The sequence below is a fragment of the Ovis aries genome, chromosome 5, assembly GCF_016772045.2.
Source record: "Ovis aries strain OAR_USU_Benz2616 breed Rambouillet chromosome 5, ARS-UI_Ramb_v3.0, whole genome shotgun sequence".
NCBI lineage: Eukaryota > Metazoa > Chordata > Mammalia > Artiodactyla > Bovidae > Ovis > Ovis aries.
The window spans coordinates 45,087,148-45,106,808 of NC_056058.1; the positions used below are offsets into that span (position 1 = coordinate 45,087,148).

The following is a 19,661-nucleotide window of genomic DNA, read 5'->3' on the forward strand; positions in this document are numbered from 1 at the left end:
TTCGCTGTCCTTAAAAACAGCCATCCAAACCCCTTAATGTGTCTCCTTTTAGCACACCCCCCATTCATATCGGTGAAATATCAGGAGCCCTCTGAATATAAGAAGAAGGAGGAAAGTGCTGAAAGAGGCTGGGGAAGAAGTGTTGGCACTTGCTAATGCTGAAAGGCGTGCCCTTGGGCCTGTCCTGTTAGAGGGCCTAGACCCTGCCTGCTGGGTGAGGGTGTACAGAGGGTGCAAAGGAGTGGAGGTCTGTATCATGGGACATATGTATGGGGTGTAATTTTGTCCTTTAATTCCAGGGTAAAGGAGAGTGAGTTTGTTCCAAAATGTTAAAACCAGCAATCTCAATCGTGTGGCTGTCACCTCACAAGCTGCCCAGCCTGCACAGATTGCTTTCTGTACCGTGGATTCGAATGTCTGGGCCTTTTGGTGGGGGCTGGGTGGTGTCAGGTTAAGAGAAGTTTCTTAGGTACTTTCAGTGTGACTCTCAGAATGGCTGCTACAGAGCCAGCAGCTTCCTCTTTCTGCTCTCTGATGCTGGCGCAACTCTGCAGCTAAGGAAGCGGAGGCTTTCTTGTCAACTGACATGGGGGAATGTTCTGTGAACTGGGGTACACCAGCCCCAGAGACGCTGATGCCTTACTGCTAGGGAACTGAACACCTGGCTAGGAAGGTGGGGAGATGACTCGGGACCAATGTTCTTTAAGGCCCATCAGAGTCTCTGCCTGACCTAGAGGGCCATGCAAGTCAGTCTAGCCCAGGGTGTGGGGTGGAGAATGCACGCACCTAAGGCAATGCTAGTTTCTGTCTAGAATCCACTAGAAGAGGTGTGAACTGTACAAGCAGGGATTAGGCTAGACCTTTCAAAACACAAATTTAATGAATCTGTAAATGTTAACTGGGCTCCTTGCTGACTTATAATGAGGTTATAAAAGAAGCACAGATGTAAATACATGGGCCAGCTTTTGATGGCAGACCCAAAGGCTAAAAGCTAGAGGTATTGGACATGGCAAAGGAGAGTCTCTGGGAAGTGGGAAGGTCATGGAAAGGCAACCAGCTGAAAGAACAGTAGCACAGAAAGGTTAAGGAGTTTGCCTAAGGACACACAGCTTCACAGTAACAAAGCTGGTCTCGAAGAGGGAGAATTATATGGGTAAGGAGAGTAAAAGAGGAGTCCAGGGCTTTGCACAGAGGATGTAGAAAGGGGCTGTGTGAGCTGTGTGTGGGGAGGCTGGAGGAATCATGCGCTCTGCAGGAGCCAGAGCTGACCCTGGGACGCAGGAGAGAGCAGGCGAGATGGATGACAAAGAGGGATTCTACCGAGGACTTAGAGGCCAGGCACAACAGGGGGAGGGCACCACATGGGAAATGTTTTGGCGGAGGGATTATGGGTAGATCAAGATTATGCTCTCATGTAGCCTTTTCAGCATATTCTAAGCTTTGTTTAATATGTGCGTATTTCTGTTTAAATCAGAAGAAAGATGTTCATTAAAAAAAAAAAAAAGAAAATGGAGATGTCTGGATTTTCTCTCATAAACAACAGAAACCTTTGGGAGTGTCCATGGAAAGCAGTGTTTTTGTGGAAGTGGTGTTTGGGGAAGATGAGACAGCAGTGTTGGGATAGATGGATGGCTGGGGGTCAGAGGAGGGTGGGGGCTGATGTCATGGAGACTGGCTGAGGGCTTCTGGTGGTGAGAGGCGAGGCCTTGGGGAGCTGGGGATTTGAGTGCTATGGGGGGACAGAAACATCTAGGAGCAATTTGGAAAGGGTTTTGCTGACCAGTTGCACGTGGGGGTCAAAGGGCAGGGGGTCGGGGAGAGGCAAAGCTGGAGCCAAGCTTTCCAACCTCTGGCACTGCCACTAGCAAGAAGAAAGAAATGAAAGGGGCCGGACAGAGGAGGTGTGAGGATTGTTGACCTTGGGAAGGTGATGCTTCTCTGAGGCCTTTGCCCTCCATGCTGGAAAACTTGAGGGGAGCAGAGGAAAGGCGCGGGTAAGCTTTGCTTCTCAAGTCAACAAGCATCTGGTCAGTTCCCTACAGTGGGCATCACTTCATGAAAGTATCTGCGGTCAGGCGATTGAAGCAACCTCAAAAGTGCCTCTGAATTCTCTCTTAAGATATGTTATATGAGCCAAATCAATGCAACTCTCTTGTGAAAAATCAATTTCCCCGGAAAATAAAGTTGGGTTCTGGCCAGCTAGTAGCACTTGGCAAGCCCTGATTAAGTAAGCCAGTGTTTAGGGAAGTTGTGAAAAATAGCAAGTCAATGAGGCAAGTAAACACTGGGGCACCTGATGCCAGTTTCAGGCCATAACAGTGGTTCTGTCTCCATCGATTGTGGAGCCTGAAACTGCAGGTTTAAGTTCTTACTGGTATAAACCTGTAGATCACACATGCCCTTTTTGAGGACTTTGAAAGGGGAGATGAATTGAAGGTGACCTGGATTGAACACAGTTTCCTTTCCCAGGTCAGTGTGTGGAAGCCACAAAGCACCCAGCAGCCGGACCTAGAGAAACAGCCACTTGCCAGCCACCCAGGCGTCTTGACTGCCATTCACAGGGTGAGCCGGTCTTCTGTGGGAACAGAGATTTCCAGCGTGGTCGCTGGTACAAATTTTCATACTTTTTAAAAATTTGGTCAACGGCTATATTTCTTAAAAAGTTTTACATAAATTGAATCCTATTTTAACTCATCTGAGCTTTAGCTATTTAACCGAAACCTGTAGGCCTGTGCTTCTCAAGCTTGGAAGTGCACACAGATGACTTAGCAACTCTTTGTGACCCCATGGTCTATATAGCCCATTGGACTGCTCTGTCCATGAGGATTCTCCATGTAAGAGTACTGGAGTGGTAGCCGTTCCCTTCTCCAGGGGATCTTCCCAACCCAGGGATCGAACCCAGGTCTTCTGCATTGCAGGCGAATTCTTTACTGTCTGATCCACCAGGGAAGCCCATTTAAAATGCAGAGTCTGATTTAGTGGGGGGGGGGGGGGGGGGGGACAGGAGGCAACGTCTAAGATTCCACATTACTAATAAGTTCCAGGTTGCCACTGATGCTCCTGTTTGCAAATCACACTGAGTGGCAAGGTTATGGAAAATCCTTGAAAAGCCAAATCTGAATCCCCTATAATCATTCCTTAATTTTAGTAAGCAGGGATATTTCTTGTATTTGTTTGTTAGCTGGATAGAATAATTGCAGTGTGTAAAGTAACGTTCTTCGTGCTCTATGTTGTGCAAGGAATGGAAAATTTCCCCTCAATTTTAATCTAAGTACTCTTAAAAATTGGATATCTTGTGCCAAAACTCACCCTTCTTTCTCCCTGGCAAGTAGTAGAGAACTGAATTTTAAGAGCTCTCTGATTTACTACGTGGTGGCAGGTTAGAAAGGCTGAGTGTCCTCTGGAAATTATTTCAACCATGTCATATATCTTCACTGATGCCCAACATCACCCACAACTTGGGGAGGATGGCACAAGGGAGGCCTGGAGTTGGTCAGGCTGCAAATGCCAGCTGTCCTGCCCTCAGACCCAGAAGCAATTTCTTTCCGCATTTCCTTTGTGGAGAACTTGCTGGAACTACTCACTCATCTTGAGGTTGAAGCCCTGTTGTCAAGCACAACAGGGTTATTTTCAAAAACTAAACTGTTCGTGGTGATCTCGTATGAGCCACAAGACGAGAAAGGAGTCATATTTATAAAGTGTCTGAAAAAGTCTAGTAATTATTGTTCCAGACAAGACTCTCTTTCTCTTTAGTTGCTCTAACATGGAAAGAGAAGGGAAACCTTTCCTAAATGAAAGTGAGCAAGGCTAGCCCTGGTTGGTGGCAAGCCATCTGAGATGGGGGACCCCTGTTCCTTCCCCCAGCAGCCATTTTTCTTTTGGAAAAACAACTCCCAGAAGCAGTCTTCTCTGGTGGAAGAACGTGTTTATGTTCACAGGGCTCTGCATTTTCTGCTTTTGGAGAGGGGTGAGTGGTGGGATGCAGAGGTGGAATTTTTTTTTTTTTTTCAATCTAAACAGTAAACAAAGTATGACTATAATCTCCTGAGCTCGTGGAAAAACTCAAGTCATTGAATGTTAGTTTTACAGATGAGGGAGGTTTTACAAGATTACCTGACGTGCCCTGAAGCCTGTAAGTCTTGCTAGAGGGAGAGCTGGGCTGGGGAAGGCTGGGCTCCCAGGCTTTTACACACAGGGGCGTCTTTCCTAAAACAGTGCCGCCGCCAGTGCTCCATCCTCAGGGGAGACATCAAGCCTGAGCTTGAACCTCTTTGAGCTCTTCCCCATGTCCTATGCCAAACAGTCGTGTTGAAACGGAGAAATGTTTTGCTTTCATTTAAATGATTATTTTCAGACAATCACACTTCTGTAGCTGCTAACCTGTCATATCATCTCAGTGATCTTTATTAAATAGTACAGGTACTGGAAGAGGTAAACGACTCATATCTGTTGGCCACTTTACTTGAATTATATCATGTAATCTACCCTAGAGTTCTGTGGGGTAGGTTTTAATATCAATTCTATGAGAAAACTAGCAGCTGAGGCTCAGAGGGGTGGAACAACTTGCCCGAGGCCTCACAGCTTGTAAGTAGCAGGACTAGGATTTGGTCCTTTGCCTCCAGAGCCTATACTTGGCAACTTTGTTTTACCAATGCTGTCACTCAGGCAAGGCTGGCAGTTTACTTGATGGATCCAAGCTGAAACAAAACCATCAAGCAAAGTTGCCAAAGGCTGCTTCCTCAATTCTCAGCATGTATCCTTCCCAAAAGTTTCCTTTCTTTCCTTACCCTGGTCACAATCACCTCGATTTTATAAAGTAGTTCTTTCACAGCAGCTTTGACTAGACTATTCGTGGGGGCTGCTGCATTCTTAGACCTCAGCCCGACTTCCCAGCTTATGATCTTAACAGCCACCCACCTTGACTCACTGAGGAGTCATTGTAAAGGCACCTCTTTCTTTGCACGATCAGATCACTGTCTAAGAACAAAGTCAGCAGATAGGATTTTTGATGTGGAAATCATCAAACCAGCTTTCCCTATCCCGGGCTTTGCTTTGTGAGGCTCCAGAAAAACAGAAAATGATGATAAAGCCCACAGTGAAGAAAAGGACTCATAGATAAAGTGGCGCTAAATCCTGGGCGCCTGGATGCTGCACTGAAAGCCGCAAGAGAGACATCCTGCTCCCTCAGAAAGCTGTTTCCAGGGAAGTCCCCTCACTGCAGACTGAAGGATGTGTTCGACAGTCCTCATCAGCTAGCAGAATGAGCCTATCTGAACACAGACAAGCAAAGGGAATGTCTGCCCCAAAGTGGTGGAAGTCCGAGCCAGGGGGCAGCCTCCATAGGTGGCCGGGAGAGGGACTATCCCCGTCCTCCCTCCAGGGGAGAGAGGGGAGGGGAGGAAAGAGGGCGAATGTCAGGAAAGGACCTGGTTCTCTCCAAGGTCAAATCCACCCCAGAACATCTCCTAGTCCTCAAGGAGGAAGATGCATGCCGGAATTAGAATGTTCCAGAAGACATTCCATAGTCTCATGGTTTTTAGTTTCCTGAGCACCAACTGTAGCCTGGGAACCGCTCAGTGACAGGGCCCAGCTTGGACTCTGCCCCACCCAGTGGTGCTGGTGGCTCTCTGAAAGCCTCCAGTCCAGTGGCCTCTTGGGGTCTCCCTGGGCCTCCATCCTGTCAGGGTCTCTGTTTCCCCTCAGTCTCTCCAGATGGGTGCTTCCCAGGCCCTGCCGTCTCATTCTTCTCTTCTCCCACACACGTGCTCAAGGGAACCTGCCCAAGTCCAGGACTTCAGCCACTGCCTGCTAGGGTGCTGACTCCAACCTGCATCCCCAGTGCTCACCCCGCTTCTGAGCTCAAGACCTGTAAAGACAGCTCGCTCCTGCACATCTGCCCTGGGATGGCCTGTCGAGGACATGTGAACACACCTGGAGACCCAGCTCGCTCCCCCAGGCAGCTAGTCTAGTGTGCACTTTCCCTTGGGTGCCTGTCCTGCCTCTGATCATCCCAGCTAAAGACCCTCCCCGTTTCCCCTCCTTGCCCTCGGGTTTCCCAGTCCTGCTACCCACTGTAACTGCCCTGAAACCTCACCTATCCTCTACCATCCCCCCAAGTGAGGTCCCCCATAGCTTTTACTCTCTGTACTCTGCCCCTCCTCCAGCCCCAAGCTGCTCTGCTCCAGCCCGCTCCTTGCTTCCCCTCTCCCCACTCTGATGATCTCTCTTTATTTTTCCATTGCTTTGACCCCCTTTATCCCTCCTTTCCATCAATGTCCTAACATGTCCAAGCCTCTGTGGACAGTGTCCCCTGTCCTGACTCTCCCCTTCCTTTCTCACACAATCTTCTTGGAAGAGGCGTCCACGCTCTGCACAGGCCCATCACTCCATCAAACCACCATCATCTGGCTTTGCTCCTCCTGCTTCCCACAGCCAAGTCCCCAGGGCCTGTGTGCCTCACAGCATCCGCCTTCAGATCTCTCTGGTATTCAGTGGCACTCACCCCCTCTTTCTGGGGGCTCTCTGTCAGCACTCCTTCCCCTCCTTGCTGGCTGCTCTCTGCCTTGCCTCCCCTCCGTCATCTGTCATCACCCACCTCTTGCTCCCACATGCCTACCCAGAGGATCCACCCACTCCCACGGCTTCAGCTGCCTGTAGCTGAGGAAGACTGCCATGTCTGGATCTCCACCCCAGAACCCTCACTCTAGCCCCAGATCTTTATATCTGGCTGCCCACAAGACACCTGGATGAAACATAAGCACTTAAACTCAGTGTGTCCAGAACCACTTACCTTCTCCTGGTGAATCTATGCCCCCCTCCATGTTTCTCATTTTAAGAACGATACCACCAGCCACCGAGATGCCCCTGCCAACAGCACCTTAGTCATCCATGAGTCCTCCTCCTCCACACTCCCTGGGTACAGCCTCCAAGTTCTGCCAAGGCTGGAACCTCCTAGACACACCTCAGTGTGCTACCCCTCTTCATGCCCACCTCCACCTCCTGCCTTGTTTTGTCTTCCTCTCCTGGCCTGCTCCTGACACTGACCTGCTCCTCTGTCACCCCTGCAGGACACTGAGCTCAGGCCTGCGTCCTGTGACATGCCTTCCCTTCTCTGTTTCTCTGACTCCCCATGCTTCAGCCAATAGGATACCTTGAGAACCCAGAATGTCCCCATTTTGTCTGGTTCCTTCTCACCACTCCAGCGGAGAGAGGGAACAGGTGTCACTTCCTGCCCCTCCACCCAAGGCCGCAGATGCCCCTCTCCAGAGGACTTTGTAGACTGGCCCGCAGGTCTCCCAACTATGAACTTTTTAAGAAAGAACCTGGATCTCATTCACTCATCCATCTTTGTCTCCTGGGGCTAGCAGTGCGAGATAATTGGTGGGTGATTAATAGGCGCTTGAGTGAATTACCTCCCTCCCAGGTGACTATTTGTTTACTTGCTCTGAGCTCCTCCAGGACAAAAATCTTTGCTATCTCTTTGCAGCATCTTTCTCGCCTATAGTGCTATACAGATGTTTAATAAAACAGGCAATGAGTGTGTACTAAGGCGGCATTCCCGCTCCCCGCCGCCCGCCCCCGCCCCCCCCGCAGTTTCCAGTTGAAGTTTAACAAAACCTGTCTTGTTTTGTTTTGTTTTGGCTTCTGTCAGTCATAAGACTTACTCCTTATCCATCTTGAAGTTAGCAGGCCCGGGGGAGAATCGGGGTGCCTGTGGAATGTAGAAGCAGGTGTGATGGATAGACTGTTGTGGAAATCAGCAAAGCCTGAGACCGGTGAGGCATCTTTGAGCTCAGGACCTTATAGACCTCGAGGAGGGAGTGAAGTAGTGAGGCCCTGTAGTCCTGGGTGCCGGGGAACAAGGGAAAGAGGGGCTAGTTGGAACGGTCGTCGCCCGGGGAGGGGCGGGGCGGCAGGAGGCGGGGGCGTGGGGCGCCCGAAGCCCGCCCTCCTCCGGCTCCCCGCCCCTCCCCGCGGGCGGCTCCCCGCGCTCCGCTTACTTAACCTGCCCGCGGCCGCAGCGGCACTCGCACTCCCCCGCCGCTCGCCTGCCCGTCGGTTCGGCGCGTCCTCTCTCTCCATGGCGCTCCTCGGGCGGCTGTTGCCCCTCGCTCTGGCGCTGGCTCTGGGCCCCGCTGCCACCCCAGCGGGCCCCGCCAGGTCGCCCTACCAGCTAGTGCTGCAGCACAGCCGCCTCCGGGGCCGGCAGCATGGGTAAGCGGGCGCCCAGACGGGATCGGAAGGACCGGGCGTCGGGGGGACCGTCGGAGCGGGCTGGGGGCGTAGGGGACAAAGCCCGAATCAAAAGCAGGCCGCTGTGTGGGACGCTTGGAGGGAGCAGCCCTGCAGGAGATGGAGAGAAGGAGAAGGAGAGGTGGAGAAAAGTCAGCAGGAGGCCCTGTGTGGAGGAAACGGGTGGAAGAGTTGACCCGGGACCTCCACTCAGGCCCAGAGCGTGAGCGGGATCCCGGGCTTTGAGCTTCTCCAGGCAGATAGGAGTTGGCGGCTGTCTGTGCAGAATCACCGTGGGAAGGTGGCCAGCGCAGGCAGGGAGCCACCCAGCAGGGCACGGGTTCCAGCCCAGCCAGGTCCTTGTTCAGCACCTTCATATGTGACACTGGGACCACACAAGCTGGCAGCATCCGAGGCCCCCAGGCCCCTGGTCACCCAGCCAGGCCCTAAACCCACCACCTGGCACCAGATAGGGGCCTCCAGGCACAGCAAGGGCAGCGTCTGCTCCCCTGCTGGATGAAGAGAGAAGAATGTGCTGGGAGTCACACACACTGTACAGATGGGGAAACTGAGTCTGGAGCAGCCACATCACTTCCTCAGGGTCCTGCAGTGTGTATGGGAGCTGGGATTGGAACCGCTCTTAAAACACTGGCTGAGTTTGTAAATTTGGGACATTATCATTGCATATATTCCTTTGAGACACTGAAGATGTGTTGGTTTTCTGGGGGCAAACCCAGGCAGCAGGTCTGACCTGATAAAGACCCTGGCCCAGACCCAGGCAGAGGTGGGCTTGTTTCTATATCCCAAACTCAACCATCCTGCTTGACATATAGCCAGGGTTTGCTGCCTTCCTGGGTGCACCAACTCCTCTGTGACAGTTAGGTAGAACTATATGTGGATAGGAAGGAAATGGCAACCCACTCCAATATCCTTGCCTAGAAAATCCTATGGACAGAGGAACCTGGTGGGCTACAGTTCATGGGGTCATACAACTGAAGTGACTTAGCGCATATGTGGATAGAGTTGTGTCGCAGCCCAAATGCCTTTGGGTCTGGCATTTGCTCCCAGTTGGTGCCCAGACCACCCTTTGACTGGGCAGATCTGAACTTAGATCAGAACTCAGTGTTGGAAGTGATTGGAGTTGACTTCATAGGGTTCTACAAAGCCTTGACTCCCTGCCCTTAGAAGTGGCCCCTTGTTGGGAGTAGCATCCTTGTTCCTCTGCCTGTGGGTGCCTGTGGTCGTGCTTGGCCTTTCAGATGCCCAGGGCTATGGGGAGGGGACTGTGTTGGCAGTGAGTCTGGCCCCTCTGCAGAGTGAAAGCCATCCAGGCCGTGCTGCAGCCTCATACCCTGCAGGAAAGAGGAGAGCACGGGGGTTGTCCCAGGGTCTTTCAGGAAGTGAGAGACTCACCTTTGACTTCTGCTGGGTACAGAAAGGTAAGGGGGGGCAGGGCAGAAAGACAAGGAAGGAATGAAGCATCAAGTCAAAATATGAGCCACTGGCATGTCCATGGTCTCTGCCCAGCTCACTGTTGGCCTTCTGCCTTTCCTGCCAATGGAGTATGTCCTGTTTGGGTGCCACAGTCCCTCCTGGGAGGTTTCTGTCCCTCTGTATCTTCTTAGGCACTCAGTCAGGAAAAGGCAACCATAGCATTCTCTGTCACCTAGAATGGTGGCTCCCGGCACTCCACAGTGAAGCTTCCCAAAAGTGCTGATGGGTCTCCAGCAGGAACCACCTCTGTAACAAACCTCCTTCCCTTTGAAGCCCAGAAAAGTCACAGACCAGCTGGAAAATAGTTTGTTTTTTAATGCAAATGCTCTTTATTATAAGCTTCAGCTATTAGGTCAACTTTCTCCCTCCCCTCCCTTCCCCCACCCTGCAGGCTAATCATCTTGCAGGGCAACTGGAAAAGCCTATAGTGGTCTGTGATGGGCAGGACAGGCTAAGCAGTCCCAGGTGTGTCCCTCCCCACCCCCAGTAAAGTCTGGACACACGGGCAGGGGGGCTGCGGTGAACGGTTACAGATGCAGCCGCGTCTACTCTGATCTAATGGCCCCTGAAAACCCACAGGCTGCCTGGCTCAGCCATGGGGGTGGCACCCTGTGCAAAATGGATAACCTGATCAAACTCCAGCCCTCTTTCAAAGTGAGAACTGGTGGGAAGGGAAAGGGAAGCTCTTTTGTTAAGGAAATGTAGTGTGTGTGCTTCACAAGACGTGAAGAAAGAAATAACAAGTGGATCCTGCTCACCATTTGGCTTCCCAGGTGGCACTAGTGGTAAGAACCCACCTGCCAATGCAGGAGACATAAGAAATATGGGTTTGATTCCTGGGTTGGGAAGATCCCCTGGAGAAGGGCATGGCAACCCACTCCTATTCTTGCCTGGAGAATCCCATGGTGAGAGGAGCCTGGCGGGCTATAGTCCATGGGGTCACAAAGAGTCAGACAGGACTGAAATGACTTAGCCAGCGTGCTCACCCTTTATCCATCACCACTTTTACTTTCATCTTCACCACAACACAGTGAGCTCTGTGGCAGCTGTTCCCATTTTACAGATAGAGAAACTGTGGCTTAGTGACGTGGAGTGACTTAGTCCAGAGACAGAAAGCTGTTGGGAGAGTAGAGACTGTGATGCTGTCTTTCGACTCCCGGCTGTTATCTGTGTTGCTATAGAGAAGGAAAGCAACAATACCGAAAGAGAAGTAAAAATGCAGTCACACTTCCAAATGTCAGCAACCAGGACTGGACTGCATTTTCTGAAGCGCTTGGTTTTCAAATCCAAGTTGAATAGCAGAGCTGTTGTGCTTGAGGCAGAAGGCCCAGAAACGGGGTGCTCATGTCAATTAAACTTCAGTATAAATTTCCTATGTACACAGCCCACCCCTCCCACCCTGATGTGAGAGGGAGTGGGTCACAGAGATCCCCAGCCTCCGCTCCTGTCTCAGAGGGCAGCAGCAGTGGAAACTCAGTTCGCGGAGGAATGTTGGAACCACATCCACCAGAGACTCTGAAGGTTCGCCAAACGCCTACGGAGAGTTGCGGAGAATTCATCGACAGTAATTATTTCCTGCTTGGTCAGATAGAACTTCTGAAATTGTACAGAAATAAACAGCACCTCCAGCTGGAGTGTGGCCAGCAGGAACTCTCTCAGGGTTATTTGGGGACTGCTGTAACCTATGAATGCCAGGCAGCATACTGAGAAACAAGGTGGCTTCTGTAAAAGTCCTCTGGAGGCTTGGTCAGATCCAGCAGGGAGTAAGGGGTCAGAGTTGTCCTCCCCCTTGGCTTGAGGCTTCCTCTCCAGCCTCCGCTGCTTTTCCCCTCAGGTCCCTACAGTAACTCACAAATATTTGCCATGCCTCCTTGGCCCACTCAGCTTTGCCTCGGGTGAACCACAGACTGGACAAGAGGTCACATCCACATGGTGGAAGAGACGGCAGAGAATTAAAGGGTCCGTGTGCCCTCCCTCCCACCCAGTAAGCTGACTCTGAGTATTTGAGAGTTGACCAAGTTCCTGGAAAAGACCATGCATCTCAAATGATGGCTCTTGATTGCATTTGTAAAGTATCAGAGGAACTGATATTTAGAATTGATATACCTGAAGTTCTCTGGTCTCCGTTGCTGCGCGCAGGCTTTCTGTGGCTGCAAACAGCGGGGGACGGTGCCTCGTTGCGGTGCATGGGCTTCTCACTGTGGGGCTTTCCCTTGTTGCAGAGCTCAGGTTCTAGGCGCACAGGCTTCAGGAGTTGCAGCAGGCAGACTTGGCTGCGAGTTCCTGGCTCTAGGGCACATGGGCTCCAGAAGTTGCGACACAGGGACTCATTAGCTGTGATTCACGCGCCCTGGAGCTCGATACTTCGGTAGTTGCAGCATGCGGGCTCAGCTGTGGCTCGAGGACTCTGAAGCCGGGCTCAGTAGTTGTGGCACGTGGACCCAGCTGCTCCTCCGAGTCATGCTGGAATCTTCCTGTACCAGGGAATGAACCCATGTTCCTTGCACTGGCAGGTAGACTGTTACCCACTGAGCCACTAGGGAGTCCTGGGAGCAGTATTTTTGACAAGGCTATTCCAGCCTCCTCTGCATCCAGCCTGGCGCTTAGCCCCACCTAGAAAATAAAAGAAACAAATCAGAACACCTGCCCCCAGGGTTCTTGGGAGGGTAGCTGAAGAGAGGTCACACATACCCTGATTAGTTTTGGGTTGTGTTCTATACCCAGCATCAAACAAGGGCTGTATCACACACAGGACAGAAGAGTATCACCTGGGACACCGAAAGAGGGCTTTCTGGGGGGAGTGGGGCGCAAACTGGGGCCCAAGTAATAAACGACTTAGTTCAGTGAGTGACCGTCTCCTTCCGAGGTCCTGACAGCAGCTAGCTTGGCCATGCCTGCTAGTTTCCAGGGTGGGCACCCCAGATAGGCTGTGTTTGGGAGCTAGGCAGCTGCCTAGGGATGCAGAGGATGTCTGTGTGTGGAGCTGCTTGGAGGGTGCTGGGGCCCGGACCATAGGACCAGCGATGCCTGCTGGGAGGCCAGGTTCAATCCTGTGGATGTTTGGGCTCAGTGCGGAGTGGGGGTACAAAGAAAGTCTGGGGGCTTCTCTCAAAGCTGCTGCTGTTCTTAGCAAACACCACTTTCTTTTTAAGCTGGTGTTTTCCATCTATATAACATGTAGCCTAAAAATTTTAAGATGTTTTTATTTATACTTAATAAATGTCAGTGTCAAAGAAGAATGTTTAAATGAAATGATGTCACTGTATGATATATACGTTAACAGTTTTTTAATTTGGGAGGATATTTTTAGGAAGGATGATGGAAGTCTGGATCACGAGGACCAGAATGTACCCCCAAACTGACCGAAATGACTGTATCTTCTCCATATCTAAAATGTTCTGGTGACCCAGGAGGGCCCACGTGGTGGGAAGGATGAGGAGGCAGGTGACATGCTGACTGTTTTGCTAACACTGCAGCTTTTGTTTTTAGCCCCAACGTGTGCGCTGTGCAGAAGCTCATTGGTACCAACAAGAAGTACTTCACCAACTGCAAGCAGTGGTACCAGAGGAAGATCTGTGGCAAATCAACGTGAGTATCTGTAACCACTGATGACCAGCAGCCACCCAGGAGGCTACCCTTGGTGTGCATGGGTTGCAGGTGCCCCCAGGCATGGGCCAGCCTTTTGGAAGGTGGCACCGTGTGCAAAGCCATGAAGATGCATGTGTACACATGTCAGAGAACTTTGTGCTTGGGAGTGGCATTTCCAGTAAGCTGGCCGATTTTGTTTTACACTTTTAAGGCTCCTAACAAGACTTGGAAATGTTTTTTAGGGCCAACTTGGGATTGTAAGAAACTGTGTGCGTGCACTTCTTAATCCTCATTAAATGATACAAATACAATGATTCAGTGTAGAAGCCACCAGCCTCTGACTCTGGGAAAGAAAACCCGTTGGTGAACTTATACAGAGTTCCTGCTCTGCGTTTCAAAGTGCGTGCATGCTAAGTCACTTCAATCATGTCCGACTCTATGCAACCCTGTGGACTGAAGCCCTCCAGGCTTCTCTGTCCTAGGGATTCTCCAGGCAAGAATACTGGAGTGGGTTACCATGCCCTCCTCCAAGGGGTCTAACCGACCCAGGGATCAAACCCATATCTCTTAGGTCTCCTGCATTGGCAGGTGGGTTATTTACCACTAGCATTTCAAAGTAAATACTCCCAGAAAGACTGAGAGTGCCTAGAGATATGCACATAATGAGGCAGCATAGCATATTAAGAACACAGGCTCAGACTCTGATTCAAAGGTTGGCTCTGCCACCTACCTGGGCAGTTGGCTTCACCTTTGGAACCCTCAGTTGCCTCATCCATAAAGTGAGTGTAACAGTAGGACTACGTTATGGGATTGTTCTGAGGACTGAATGAAATAATGCACAGAAGAGGCTAAATTTGGAGCCCGGCACATAGTAAGTGCTCAGTAAATGCTACTTGCTGTTGTTTGCAAATCTCAGCTGCATAAACAGAAGTGAGATGCCAGGGGTTGTGGCCCCCTGTGGTTACAGTAGAGCTTTCTGGTGCCTCTAGCATCATGAACAGCACGGAGGGAGGTGGCGTTCACCATGACTGCCCTGCAGCCTGCGTGTTCTGACAGAATTCCAGGGAAGCCTAATCTGTTTTGGCGCCAACCATCAAAAGATCGCAAAGCTGGCTCTCTCCTACAGATGGAAAAATGTGCTGTGCAGAGCTCCCTGAGACACTTGTGAGGACCTGGCCTTCCTCTTGTCTGTATTATAAGAGGATTAAGAGATGCTGAGCCACTATCTTGAACCCTTTCCCATATTAGGGGTTTTAAAACGTATTGCTTGTGACTTGCTTTGGAGCAGATGTCTCCTCTAACTGAAGGAAGGGAAAACACTCTCTCCGTGAAATGCACGTGGAAATAAATATCCCAACTTGTGACACTGATTGTGTCCTAACACAATTGTCAGTCCTCATATGGATCAGGGAAATTGTGGATCAGGCAGAGGTGGGGCAAGACCAGTAGCATCCCATGAGCCTGTCAAGGGCAGGGCAATGACAGTTGGTTCCCTGCTTGACCAAGCCCAGCCCCAAAGCCAAGAGTTAAGTGAGCTAAGAGGATCCACCTCCCAGATTTAAGGAGGGAACAAACCCCCAGCCAGAATTCTTGCTGTTGTGGACAAGAAGAGATTATGCAAATTATATGCCACGTGTCCTTCTCTGGTACCCAAGTTAAAAAAAAAAAATTTCAGTGCTTTTTTACTTTTCCCATGTGGGTATTTATCAACTAAAATAGACACTTAATTAAACACAGAGCCAGGCCCCACATAATTGCATCTTGGAAGATGACCAGAGCCCTGGGTTTTAAGACGCTACCATTTTGTTTGTTCTGGTTTCCCTAAAAATGGGAGCCACTTGTAAGGTGAAGCTTACAGTGGGCTGGCATTGGCCAAGGTATTTCAGTGTGGCCCTGTGTTGAAGCATTTGCCTGACCAGTTAACAGTAGCTTGGGGACATTTTCATCATTCCCCGGCTGACGCTGCTGAGTCGCCTTGGCTGATTGGCTGTTGGTACCTACCTCCTTCTCCACTGATGTGTCAGGATGGGCACAGGCAGCACGGCTGTGTGTTAGCCAAATGTTCTTGATGACGTGATGAGGCAGCACATGGGGAGCCCAGGCTCTGCAGGGGAAGAATAGACAGGAGGTGTGGGTGGGGAAACCAGAGTGCAGAGTGGGGCCCAGGGCTGAGTGCCAGCCATAGAGCGGATCTTACCCACAGGGGATAATCTGAACCTACAACGTGCTGTTGCTTTGGGCAGCTTTAAAAAGAGGAAATGGGGATAGAAAATCATGAGTTGATTAAAAAAACCTTATGATCCAGGATAAGAAGGTCCCTCCCTGGAACATCACGTGCAGCAGCAGGAAGGTGAAGCTGACTGGGGGGACGGCCAGAGAACTTGGGGAGGGAAAGGGGAAGTGGATGGACTCATCTCTGTCATCCCCGAGAGAGCTGAGAAGAAGCAACCTCACCATTTGCTTGTGCCCCAGGGCTGAAAGCCGTGAAGGAGCTGCCATCCTGGGAATTCAGTGCCCATAGATGGTCAGCAGGGGAGGAGAGAGGGCTGTGCGGGCTGCCGATGATGTCATCCTGGTGAGAATGGGCCCTATGGTACATTTACCTGGCTGAGGACCAAACTGTGAAATGGGAAGCACGATGGTGGTTGGAGCAAAGAGGGCCATCTCAGCATGGGGCCAGCCTAGGCAGTGGGAATTTCTCAGGGGCAAGGCTGGAGCCAGGGGCGTGTGTTGGCGTGAAAGGGAGCCAAGTGTCACAGGAAATGGGTTGCACAGGTCCCCAGGGGACCCCAGACCCACAGGAGAATGTAAACTTGGAAGCAGATAAGTAGCACTCAGTACAGGATCAAGGCGTGAAGACTTTGGCATTTCAGGTCACACAGGGACCCAGGAGCCTGGAGCCAAGTGTCTGCCGCTGGGAGGCCCTGACTTCACCTCTGACAGAGGAGGGAGGGGCATAGTCACAGTGTGCGCTCAGCACGCCTGTCAGGCCACTGCATCCATCGTCTGCAGACAATAGCTTGTCTGCATTCTCCCAAAAGAGTGCTGGTGCTACTTGTCAAGCCTGATGCATGGGTTTTATTACAGGAAGTAGTTACCAGTGGGCCCCTCTTGAGTGATGCAAGTGAATTTTATTACTTAGAAACTCATTTTATGTCAGATCCTTAAGAGCACCAGTGTGATACAGCAGCTCATCAAGCAAAGAGGGTGATTTCGGGTCTCCATCTGATCAGTAACCGTAACATTTTTATGTCCAGCAGCTGAAGCAATGGTGCAGGAAATGGTGCTCAGGAAGCCCAACAGGCCACCTTTGTATAAACCCCCCTGAAAGGGAGGCCCATTTAACAGCCAAGTCAGAGCTGACATCATGGAGATGTGATAATCACAGCAGGAGCCCAGGCATCCTCGACGTGGCACGGGGAGGGCCCGCCCAGGAGCCAGCAGGTGGGGGTGGCCATTCTCCACTCCCGAGGCTTGCCGCTGTGTCGCAGGCAACATCGTTTACAGGCAACCGTTCTCTAGGGCCAAGATGAGCTGGCAGGACACTCCCGTTTCCCCAGTAGCAAGCATGGCTGTGCCCAAAGGCTGAAATATTAACGCTTCTTCAATACTGTATTCAGGCTTAGGCATTTCACTTCTACTGAACCCAGCCAGCGTATGGTCTAACTTTTCCATCAGTTCTGTAGAAAACAGCAGAACTATTTCCTATAGATCTCATTTGGGCAGGGCACCCAGGAACATCTGTGATGAAGCTGAGCAAGACTCTTCCTTTCCTTGCCCTCCTGTATCCCACAACCTTGGTCCCAGAAGGAAAAACAAGAGGATGGTGAGAAGCCATCTAGGGATGGCAGGCTGTCCCCCAGACCCACAGCACCACCTCCTCCCTGCTTCCTGTCCCCTGTGCAATCCCCTGGATCCCCATGGCCAGCCTGCTCTGAAATAACTGAGATTTGACATACACCAAACACCAGGGTTTTACTAAACGCCTCTACTGTGCAGGGTTTCCTGATGGTTCTATCCCATTCTAGCAGCAGCTTTGTTGTTCTTGTTCAGTCGTGTCTGACTCTTTGTGACTCCATGGACTGCAGCACACCAGGCTTTTCTGTCCTTCACCATCTCCCAGAGTTTGCTCAAACTCATGTGCATTGAGTCAGTGATGCCATCCAACCATCTCATCCTCTGTCATCCCTTTCTCCTCCTGCCTTCAGTCTTTCCCAGCCTCAGGGTCTTTAAACCTTGTTCTCTTGAGTATGTACGTGAGTCCGTGTACCATTTGGGTAAGGCCCCATGGTGGGCGGAATGATGTCACACTAATACTGACTGCATCCTCACCCTGAATGTGTGAAGACGTTACCTTACAAGGGAAAGAGAACAGATCTGATCAAGTGAAGGCACTGGGTCGGGGTGCGGCGGGAGGCAGATCATCCTGAATTATCTGGTGAGACTAATATAAATAATAAGGGTCCTTATGAAAGCAGGCGAGTGAAAGTCAGAGAAGGCGACATGACAATGAAAATTGAAGTTGGAGTGGCGTGACCACAAGTCAAGAACTGTAGGCATCCTCTCAGATGTGGAGAGGACAAACATAGATTCTTCCCTAGAATCCTGGGAAGGAATACAGCCTTTGATTTTAGCCTCATAAGGCCAGCTTTTGACACTATTATCCAGAATTATAGGATAATACATTTTTGTGATTTTAAGTCATGTCACTAAACTTGTGATAATTTGTTAGAACTGCAGTGTGCTTAGTCACTCAGTTGTGTCTGATTCTTTGCAACCCCATGGACTGTATGTAGCCCACCAGGCTCCTCTGTCCATGGGATTCTCCAGATGGGCCCTATCTATTAACTTAGATAGCTGTGTTATGGGGAACTTATTTATTACATGTGATTTGATCAGTGGTTTCATGCTGAGCGTGGCTGTCAATGAAGTTATTAACCTAATTTTAATTTAAAGTTTATACCTGGGATTTTTTAAGAAGGAGCTCAACGACTGAGAGCCTAGTAAGCAGCAAGCATCTGGTAGGTGTTTTTCATAGGTTAGCTTGCTTGATTCTCACAGTCACCCTTTAAGGTCAGTGTGATCATTAGCCCATTTACAGAGGGGAAGACTGAGGCTCAGAAAGCCTGAGTCATCTGCTGGCAGGTGGAGGTGGCCCAGTTATTCTACTGATATGTGCTGCCCCCAAGGAGAGGTCAGCACAGCGGCTAATGCTGGTGACATGGGGAGAAGTCAGGTGAGCAGCCCTAGAGGACCTGGGCCATCTGCCCCAGGGCTCTCTCTTCAGCAGAGAAGAGGAGGCCTCCTTGGGGTTCGCAGAGGCCCTCTGGCCCAGAGCCACCAACCTTCTCCTGGTTGCTCGCCCCCAGCCTGGCAGTCATTCTGAACCCCTGTTGCAAGGGTGCTCCCTCTCTAATCAGATGGGGAGCATGGGAGCTGAAGAGACACAGCCAGCATCCAGGATCCCCCCAGAGACCCTCACATGCCACATACAAACAGATTGTCTCCAAATATGTAAGTGTATTTTCCAGCGGCTCCATCTCATCACTCACCATCTGGACCCTGGTAAATAGGGTGATAGTAGAGTCTTTGTTGCTGGACAGCAGGTTAAAACAAACCCTTTCTTACCAGGAGTTCAAGAGTTTGATTTTCTCCTGGGAGGCTTAAGAGAGCTCAATCAAGTGCAGAAAATGAACCCCCGTGCAGGCAGGCGCACGTCTAGACGACCTCAGTCTGCATTTGCTCTGTGATTCCCTCTGAAATCATGACGTGCTGGACGGTTTACCTTCAGTCACAGGAAGCTGGCTCTCAGGCCTCATTCCTATTCCGTTGTTGGAGAGTTTCGTCAGTCCCTGGGCGTTTACAGCCGTCCCAGCCGCCATAACTGTGCAGCATGCTTGGGGGAGAGTGATTGTTTTAACTTATTATGTTAACTCCTTGGACAGTTATTCTGAGGACAGGAAAAAAAATAATAATGCTTCTATCTTTATCCAGTTGTGAGTAAAACTTTGGAGGGGAATGGAGGAGAGCTCTCAAACTCTAGTTCAACTCTTAGACCTTGGATTGGCACTACTTTTTGTCCCCCCACCCCCTACCTCCCTCAAATTCCCTTCTAAGTCGTGCATCTTCTCTGATTTTATTCCTCAAATTGGTCTGACGTGAGAAGCTAGAACAAGAAAATCTGTGTTTTACTGCTCTAGTGGATGTTCTTTTTCTCAAGTTTCTGCTTATTGGACTGTGTCAGGCCAAGCAGAAGCCAGGAGTCTTTAGTCAGAGCAGCTTTTGCTGATAAGATTCAAGTCATAGACCAGCAGATTGGTCCCCTCTATGCAGGAAAGCCAGGGATG

The 19,661-nt window shown here is 50.6% G+C and overlaps 1 protein-coding gene across 1 annotated transcript in view; it reads left to right on the plus strand.

Annotated features, from left to right (window-relative positions):
* Window positions 1-8,029: 8,029 nt before the first annotated feature.
* The window catches only part of TGFBI (transforming growth factor beta induced), a 33,030-nt gene continuing 21,398 nt past the window's right edge, over window positions 8,030-19,661 (plus strand). The window contains exons 1-2 of the mRNA XM_015096052.3: window positions 8,030-8,214; window positions 13,216-13,314. Of these exons, the coding sequence (XP_014951538.2) occupies window positions 8,081-8,214; window positions 13,216-13,314 (233 nt within the window). The 5' untranslated portion in view covers window positions 8,030-8,080. The remainder of the gene's footprint in view (window positions 8,215-13,215; window positions 13,315-19,661) is intronic.